Raw genomic sequence first — 10100 nt, forward strand, 5'->3', positions numbered from 1 at the left:
TTATTATATATTTTAATTTTTTTAAATACAAATATCAACGTTTTTTTGTCTTGTATACGCCTCCTATTTTATATTTCTAAATTAAAATTTATTTTTGTCTATATTGGAAGTATAATTTCTCCTCAAAATTAAATATATTAAAAAAAAAATTTATTGGTAAGGGATAATCTTCTGTTTCAAAGTAAATTCAATAATATTTTATTAAAAAAATATTATTTAATGTTCAATAAAATTTCTTATATGGTACGGAAAATTTCTTATATTAGCGTAAGTCCACCTATTATACTTAGATTCAAATGCAAAAAAATGCTTAAACCTNGCCCAAAGAGGACAATATTTGCTAGCGGTGGGTTTGAGCTGTTACAGTTTACCTCCTATTCATCAGGTTTAACCTCGATTAAAAATACCCATTTACACCCCAGCCTTTTTTTCCTATACGACAAGATACTAAAGTACCATTATCATCGAAAGCATTTATCTCGTTGATCATTACATTATGCCTGCCATAATGAAATAAATCTTCATGAACCAAGTTAGGGCAGAAGGTTTAAAAGCAAATTTGCTCTGCATTTTAATCTATACCATGAATAATACTGACAAATAGCTAAACATATTTGTAAAGTTAACTGAAAGTTCAAACGAACCCGATAATTTCAGGAATGGCAGAATTTCTCTATATCGAGAAAGCGCTTCCTTGAAACCTCTACATGGCCTGTGATCGGGATAAAAGCTGAATACATGCTGATCACGCGTCGATTCTAAAGAAAGAAGTTGAAAATAAGGTAATCAGACAAGAGAAAAGTTGGTTACTAACACTAACAAAGGATCTAGAAATGATCACAACCAATACCAACCATCACCGAAACCGAGACAAGGTATNCCTTATTATTATTATTATTATTATTTTTTCTTTTGAGAAATGATCGACGGAGGTTGTCACAATGTGGATGACCAATTCGCAACTTTAGACGTATTCCAATCTGTCTGTGATTTGTGGTTCGGGATTGTATGCACCGACTCATTTGAAAAACTGAAGTAAACATAAGATATTTACATGTAGATGAACAAGTTTTCATAAATTAAAAAAATAAGGAAGATATTTTTTAACATTATAGAAACATTATGAGAGTGTCCTAATCCTCAACTCCATACTCTCAACATTTTGTAACAATTTTACAATGCAGAGTTACTTATACAACAGAATTATTGCAATATTCCCCATTTGATGCACAGTGTATCTTATGAGATAGTTTCGCATTTCGGCCGTGCTGGTCACCCGCGACCGGACCACGCCGATTTGGTTCTTAGCAGAAAAAGAAAAGCCCCATAAAAGTTGGTTCATCTTCATCAGCCGTTCACAAACTGTACAGTACAAGTTTACTCATAACAGTAAACAAACTTCAATACTTTGACAGGGCAATGACGAAGTTCTTTTGTTTGTTTACTAATATAGTCTCACGCGCATCTTTATAGGTTCTTGACACGATGGGCATGTCGAGATGGTAACCCCACAATCCTTGCACGTCTGGAAAAAGAATAGCAAATAAATAGTTGGCATAGGAATTTGGAATTCGAATTTGACGGGAACTCTTTAGCTAAACTATGAAAATTACTGCTGAACTTTGTCCCTTGTTCTTTCACAAGTTAAAACGTTACCACTAACTTTTCAAAAATGTTTCAAAACTACCAGGGGAGTAGAAATTTGTTAGAACTTAGGGCAATAAATCAACGTGACAATTACTTAAAACGGTGTGACAGTAGCTAGGATGCTTGCCTGGATTATGTCTGAAATAACGACATTTAGACACGTCTACTTTTCGTTCAACATTCTAACCGTTTTTTACTCCAAGGTAGCTATGAAATATTTATAGAAGGTCAAGGATAATATTTCAACTTCAACTTTTGAAAGAACGTGGTTACCTTAGGGACAAAGTTACCAACAAAAAACTGCAACCTATCTCTAGCACTGTGAAAAAGTTTCATGGTAGAAAACTTACTGTATGACCACAAGCAAAAGCCATGTCTTTTGGGTTTGTTTGGCATATTGGGCAGACCTTGAACAAGTAAAATTGATATAAAAAGTTAATATTAATGAAGCCAAAACAGAGATAAAAAAGTTTCAATTCTCAAGGTAATACTCTCACAACCCAATGCATTTTCAGCAGAACAAATTCATATTCCCAGTTTATCAGAGATTCATCTGATACCTGACTAACTTGTACTTTACTTTCCTATGCAGTTTCGTTCCTATTAATATCGTTCCTTCAAATTTGAATTTTGTTTTTATTACAGTTGGAGAGGGGAATAAAGCATTTCTTGTAAAGGTGTGGAAACCTCTCCTTAACAAACGCGTTTTAAAACCATGAGGTTGAGGGCGATAGGTAACGGGATAAAGCGGACAATATCTACTAGCGGTGGGCTTGAGTTGTTACAAATGATATCAGAGCCAGACACTGGGCAGTGTGCCAGCGAGGACGCTAGGCCTCCAAGGAGGTTGGATTGTGAGATCCCACATTGATTGGAGTGGAGAACAAAGCATTTCTTATAAGGGTGTGGAAACCTCTCCCTAACAGACGCGTTTTAAAACCGTGAGACTGACAACGACAGGTTACGAGCTAAAGCGGACAATATCTTCTAACGGTGGACTTGGGTTGTTACAAATGATATTAGAGCAAGACACTGAGCGGTGTGCTAGCAAGAACGCTGGGCTCCCAAAGAGGGTGGATTGTGAGATCCCACATCGATTGGAAAGGAGAACAAAGCATTTCTTATAAGGATGTGGAAACCTCTTCCTAACAGATGCGTTTTAAAACCGTGAGGCTAACGACGATAGGTAACGGGCAAAAGCGAACAATATCGATTAGCGGTGAGCTTGAGTTGTTACAAATGGTATCAGAGCCAAACACCAGGTGGTATGCCAGCAAGGACGCTGGACCCCCGAGGAGGGTGGATTGTGAGATTCCACATCGGTTGGAGAGGAGAACAAAGTATTTCTTATAAGGGTGTGGAAACCTCTCCCCAACATACACGTTTTAAAATTATGAGCCTAACGGCGATAGGTAACAGACTAAAGCGGACAATATCTACTAGCAGTGGGCTTGGGCTGTTATTGTTTCTATTTGCTCCGTAAGTTTTCAAAACTAACCTTATTTTTCCCATTCTTTCTCCATAAACAAAATGAAAAAGAAAGTTACCGATTCAGACGAGGAGCTCTGCCTTTCAGCATTAGCTTTGATTAAATTTTGGTTTGCAACTGCATTGTCATGGTTGATAACTTCAGGAGGAGGAGGAACTGGCCCTGCACTTTTGCTATATACAGATTCTCTCCTGCATAATACAGACCCCATCATGTCTGCAAGGAATTCTAAATTCTCTTGGAATTGAAAACTCTTAGCTTACTTTGAATACTGCAGAGAGAGAGTGGCTCTGTATTGAAATGGGATTTCCATGAGCGCAGCCAGAGCAAATGCTGCTTCCTTCTTTGATTCTTCTTTGCTTTCAGACATGATTTTTGTGAAGTTTACAAACTGAACCAATACAGAGAAGCAGATATGAAGTGAAGTTACAAACTCGACGAAACACGATCAAACATCGATGTCCACAGCTTTCATACGACAACAAAACCAGCCACATATACTCATGAACTGTAGAGGTCTTAACCAAAAGCAACTACAAATTTCAGTCAAAATATTTTTCACCAAAAGAAAGTTGACTGATTTTCTGGATTCACAAATATTTAAAGAACGCTAACGCGATGTTCATCATATTAGTTTTGGGAAATGAAATATGAAGGTTGAATTCAGATCTCCAAGAATATCCCACACCATTAAATGAAGTTAATAGAACATGTACACAACCATACGTGTAAGAGCCCAAGTTCACCGCTAGTAGATATTATCCGCTTTGGCCCGTTACTTAAAACGTGTCTACTAGGGAGAGGTTTCCACACCCTTATAAGGAATGCTTTGTTCTCCTCTCCAACCGATGTGGAATCTAACAATAGAATTCAATGAAATATTAATTAAATACCTGGAAATTATCAAATGCACGTTGAGGGATGTTATCATCAAATTGCCGCATAGCATCCCACGGTCCATCCCCTACCCCGACTAGAACGATCGATAGAGGATAATGGCTGGTGATTCAAGTATTATGAGACTTCGAGCGCAAAAGCAACCAAACTGAATAACAATTATTGTTTTACCTAGCAGCAACAATGGAGTTTATGGTTGCCTGCTCTTGAAAACTTAATCTACCTGGTGGTGTGTCAGGATTTCTCGTAACCTGTTCGATGTTGTACACTTTTAGGACTTAAAGAGAATGAAGTATACACGAGACAGTGAGAAGTAAGAATTAATATAAACCGAGCACATCCAACAACCTGTCCATCTGCAACAATAACAAGGACATGATACTGCCAATTGGTTTTCTCAACAATGCCTATTGCAGCATCAATAACAGGGGCAAAAGAGGTTGGACCTACATAAATAAGCTTAAGCACTTTAACTTGGGAAGAAGAAAATTACATTATCCAGCCAAAGCATTTACAAAATAATCCATAGATGACAATCGGTTGGGGAGGGGAATGCATCGCACTAAATGTTAAATGATTCTTCTTCTTTGGTGAGTTGCAAATTAGGTATCAATGGAGTACTACATGGTTTATGTGAGATCCCACATTGGTTGGGGAGGAGAACGAAGCATTATTTATAAGGGTGTGGAAACCTCTCCCTAGTAGACACATTTGAAAACCTTGAGGGAAGCCTAAAAGGAAAAGCCCAAAGAGAACAATATCTGCTAGTGGTGGGTTTGGGCCATTACAAATGGTATCAGAGCTAGACAACAGGTGATGTGCCAGCGAGGAGGCTGAGCCCCGAAAGGGATGGACACGAGGCGGTGTGCTAGCAAGGATGCTGGGCCCTGAAGAGGGGTGGATTGTGAGATCCCACATCGGTTGGTTGGGGAGGTGAATGAAGCATTCTTCATGGTATCCTTAGCAGACGCATTTTAAAAACGTTGAAGGGAAGCCCAGAAGGAAAAGCCCAAAGAGGACAATATTTGCTAGCGGTGGGTTTGAGCTGTTACAGTTTACCTCCTATTCATCAGGTTTAACCTCGATTAAAAATACCCATTTACACCCCAGCCTTTTTTTCCTATACGACAAGATACTAAAGTACCATTATCATCGAAAGCATTTATCTCGTTGATCATTACATTATGCCTGCCATAATGAAATAAATCTTCATGAACCAAGTTAGGGCAGAAGGTTTAAAAGCAAATTTGCTCTGCATTTTAATCTATACCATGAATAATACTGACAAATAGCTAAACATATTTGTAAAGTTAACTGAAAGTTCAAACGAACCCGATAATTTCAGGAATGGCAGAATTTCTCTATATCGAGAAAGCGCTTCCTTGAAACCTCTACATGGCCTGTGATCGGGATAAAAGCTGAATACATGCTGATCACGCGTCGATTCTAAAGAAAGAAGTTGAAAATAAGGTAATCAGACAAGAGAAAAGTTGGTTACTAACACTAACAAAGGATCTAGAAATGATCACAACCAATACCAACCATCACCGAAACCGAGACAAGGTATCAAGCCATCATCATCAAAAGGAGACAATGTTTGACCAATTATAGAAATCGCTTGCTCGTACGGATTGGGTATGCTGCTAATGGAATGCAGACTTCTTCTTCTGAAAGAATGCCTGCCTGCAGTCAGTGAAATGTAACTTCTAGCAATTTATGGAAATGTTCACAAGCTTCATAACAATTGTTAAATAAAGAAAGATTCACCTGTCCACTCATTGCTCTTTGTAAAGTCGATACCGAGAATTAAATTTGATGACTCAAGACCTTCGTGTCTCAATGCAGATATAACCTGAACGAAGTGTCGTGTATTTCCAGTATGCAAGTACTTGTGTCAATGTCTGCTCGAGGGGTATGGTGAAATTGATAACAAATATCTTTCTACCTATCTATCAGACTAGAAGAGAGCAATTCTACTATATATAAGTGCTTCATGTAACAACCCAAGCCCACCGTTAGCACATATTGTCCGCTTTAGCTCATTATGTATCACCATTAGCCTCATAGTTTTAAAACGCGTCTACTAGGGAGTGGTTTCTACATCCTTGNAGCATTATTTATAAGGGTGTGGAAACCTCTCCCTAGTAGACACATTTGAAAACCTTGAGGGAAGCCTAAAAGGAAAAGCCCAAAGAGAACAATATCTGCTAGTGGTGGGTTTGGGCCATTACAAATGGTATCAGAGCTAGACAACAGGTGATGTGCCAGCGAGGAGGCTGAGCCCCGAAAGGGATGGACACGAGGCGGTGTGCTAGCAAGGATGCTGGGCCCTGAAGAGGGGTGGATTGTGAGATCCCACATCGGTTGGTTGGGGAGGTGAATGAAGCATTCTTCATGGTATCCTTAGCAGACGCATTTTAAAAACGTTGAAGGGAAGCCCAGAAGGAAAAGCCCAAAGAGGACAATATTTGCTAGCGGTGGGTTTGAGCTGTTACAGTTTACCTCCTATTCATCAGGTTTAACCTCGATTAAAAATACCCATTTACACCCCAGCCTTTTTTTCCTATACGACAAGATACTAAAGTACCATTATCATCGAAAGCATTTATCTCGTTGATCATTACATTATGCCTGCCATAATGAAATAAATCTTCATGAACCAAGTTAGGGCAGAAGGTTTAAAAGCAAATTTGCTCTGCATTTTAATCTATACCATGAATAATACTGACAAATAGCTAAACATATTTGTAAAGTTAACTGAAAGTTCAAACGAACCCGATAATTTCAGGAATGGCAGAATTTCTCTATATCGAGAAAGCGCTTCCTTGAAACCTCTACATGGCCTGTGATCGGGATAAAAGCTGAATACATGCTGATCACGCGTCGATTCTAAAGAAAGAAGTTGAAAATAAGGTAATCAGACAAGAGAAAAGTTGGTTACTAACACTAACAAAGGATCTAGAAATGATCACAACCAATACCAACCATCACCGAAACCGAGACAAGGTATCAAGCCATCATCATCAAAAGGAGACAATGTTTGACCAATTATAGAAATCGCTTGCTCGTACGGATTGGGTATGCTGCTAATGGAATGCAGACTTCTTCTTCTGAAAGAATGCCTGCCTGCAGTCAGTGAAATGTAACTTCTAGCAATTTATGGAAATGTTCACAAGCTTCATAACAATTGTTAAATAAAGAAAGATTCACCTGTCCACTCATTGCTCTTTGTAAAGTCGATACCGAGAATTAAATTTGATGACTCAAGACCTTCGTGTCTCAATGCAGATATAACCTGAACGAAGTGTCGTGTATTTCCAGTATGCAAGTACTTGTGTCAATGTCTGCTCGAGGGGTATGGTGAAATTGATAACAAATATCTTTCTACCTATCTATCAGACTAGAAGAGAGCAATTCTACTATATATAAGTGCTTCATGTAACAACCCAAGCCCACCGTTAGCACATATTGTCCGCTTTAGCTCATTATGTATCACCATTAGCCTCATAGTTTTAAAACGCGTCTACTAGGGAGTGGTTTCTACATCCTTGTAAGAAATGTTTCATTCCCCTCTCCAATCGATGTGGGATCTCACAATCCACCCCCTTGGGAGCCAACAACCTCGCTGGCACATCACCTGGTGTCTGGCTATGATACCATCTGTAACAACCCAAGCACACCGCTAGCAAATATTGTTCTCTTTGGGCTTTTCCTTTCGGACTTCCCCTCAAGATTTAAAAACGTATCCACCAAGGAGAGGTTTCCACACCCTTCTAAGGAATGCTTTGTTCCCTTCTCCAACTGACGTGAGATCTCACATAAACCAAAAAAAGTAGCGGCTTAGATAGAATATAGATTTAGTTCAGCATGCTTTCATACATGAATTAAGCAGCCAAGATAAAAGAGTGAACCTGATCCAATGAGCTGAAATTATCAGCAATATGTCGAAAATCTATGTTCCGATGATGATCTGAATCCATCTAACTCTCTGCATACAAGAAGGTTCAAGCAGGCTCTCATCAACATAACTATAATACAGTAATTCCATAATCCCCAATCTCAAATGAACTCTTCAAGAACGCCAAATATACATTTAAAGAATCAATCACTTCTTGAAAGGAAAAATAACAATCAATTAGGATGCCCTTTTCGCTGAACTTGAGACAATGAAATCAATATGGCAAAATCCACATGCATAGCACCCCAAAAGAACTTGATATCAAGTCACCGATCAATTCCTTCGAACTTGCTAAATCAAGCATTGAAAATCTATGATCATCGCATTAAAAAACACCCCCAAAACGATTCATAAATGCTAGAAGCAAGAAGGATAGCATGACTGAAGCAAAGAACAGCAACTTAAAGCTGCGAACAAGCTAAATTGAGCAGACCTAGAAAGAAAATCAAGCCATAGAGAAGAAGAACGCATTTAATAGGAAGCAGTAACTCACAGAGAGAGCTTTGGATGGGCTGCAATGGAGGGAGATGCAAACGGAGAAGAAGGTCAAAGGGGAATTAAGAATAGTTTTGAATATGCGATTTGTAAATGATAGAAAGAGATTCCTTCTGTTGATTGTCATCTCAGACTTTGAAGCAAAAGGGTTCGTTGTTAATGCGTGCACCCATCACCCATGTTCAAATAGATCCGTTCCAGACTACTACTGCTCACCATTTCTCAAATATTATATTAATAATCATTTTTAATACTATTTATTATTTGTAATATACAATAATACAAAAATATATATATATTTTTTTTTAGAATTATATTGTGGGAAAAAGTCATATATTTACTCGGACGCTCGTAGCATATATTTAAGTATCTTATTGGACTCTCGGGTTATTATAATTACAATATGCTCCTTCTCCGTCCGTTCTCTTGGAATTCAAGGAGAAGTTTCGGGTGCCGAAGGGTTGGTTATTAGGCAACATTTGGTCTTCTCTCTGACCCTTTAAGTCTGTTTTGTTTCAAGGTTTGTATGAGTATTCTCAATTGACTCTCAAGAGATTGGTTAAAGCCTTGGTTGACCCTAGGATTTTGGTCAAGAAAACCAAGATAACTCCTTGAGCAACTAAGTCGGCTTAGGTTGACTCCTTGAGGGATCGACCAATTTAGCCCTCAATAGATTGGTCAAACCGCCCTAGGGTCTACCTTCCGGACCTTTTAACCTACTATAAAAGGAATGGTTTAAATGGATTTGATTCGAATTACTGGGTTGAAGATATTGGTCAAATGGAACCAATCCAATTTGTTATATCGACCTTTCCTACAATAGAGTATTACAATTGGATAGAAACAAACATTTATAAATGTTGATGGGTGATTATATATTTATATGGTGCCAACCATGTAATGGTTGGAAAATTCACGTGTTCACGATAATATATTAATGTGTTTAATCTACTTATAAACTCGATAAAACTAGCCCTTTGTATGCTAGTTTCAAATCTATTCAATATTTTATTTTACAGTAACAAAAGTTAAATTGTAACAGTCTAAACTTACTACTAATAGACATGTTTTAAAATTATGAGGTCGATAACAATATGTAACGAACTAAAACGAACAATATTCGTTAACAGTGAACTTGAACCGTAACAAAATCTCACATTAGATCTGATAATAATTAGAATAAAATATTGTCTTCAATGGTTCATTATTTTATTTAGTAATATTTTTTTATTAAAAAAAAAAAAAAAATTGTTGTAGCAATTGCAAGCAAAGAGATGTGGCTAATTGGCTTAAGAATTAAGGTGGTCGGCCAAAGTGAAAGCGAAAGCATTCTTAATATTATAATTTAATGCGTCCATGCACAATCCACTCCAACTCACATGGATCACGTTAGTTCATGAACCAACATTTTTAATAAAAATTAACATATTTAGAGGTAAATTTTATTTATTTTTCATAAAAAAAAATGTAATTAAAAAATGACTAAATAAACTAATTTTTAAATAGACATTTACCAAACATTTCCCTATTCAATCACTTGACATCTCATACTATATATATATATATATATATATATATATATATATATATATATATATATATATATATATATAT

The 10100-nt window shown here is 37.2% G+C and overlaps 1 protein-coding gene across 1 annotated transcript; it reads right to left on the bottom strand.

Moving 5' to 3' along the window:
- Window positions 1-1079: 1079 nt before the first annotated feature.
- Window positions 1080-8675, bottom strand: LOC111782087 (E3 ubiquitin-protein ligase RGLG3-like). The gene is made up of 12 exons (XM_023662871.1): window positions 8485-8675; window positions 7945-8021; window positions 7244-7328; window positions 7019-7159; window positions 6809-6922; window positions 4382-4479; window positions 4205-4284; window positions 4030-4135; window positions 3400-3527; window positions 3195-3327; window positions 1998-2054; window positions 1080-1525 (listed from the first exon to the last, which is right to left on the bottom strand). The coding sequence occupies exons 2-12, from the start codon at window positions 8011-8013 to the stop codon at window positions 1445-1447; spliced, it is 1092 nt and encodes a 363-aa protein (XP_023518639.1). The 5' UTR covers window positions 8014-8021; window positions 8485-8675; the 3' UTR covers window positions 1080-1444.
- Window positions 8676-10100: the final 1425 nt, after the last annotated feature.

The sequence above is a fragment of the Cucurbita pepo genome, chromosome LG19 (genome assembly GCF_002806865.2).
Source record: "Cucurbita pepo subsp. pepo cultivar mu-cu-16 chromosome LG19, ASM280686v2, whole genome shotgun sequence".
NCBI classification, from domain to species: domain Eukaryota; kingdom Viridiplantae; phylum Streptophyta; class Magnoliopsida; order Cucurbitales; family Cucurbitaceae; genus Cucurbita; species Cucurbita pepo.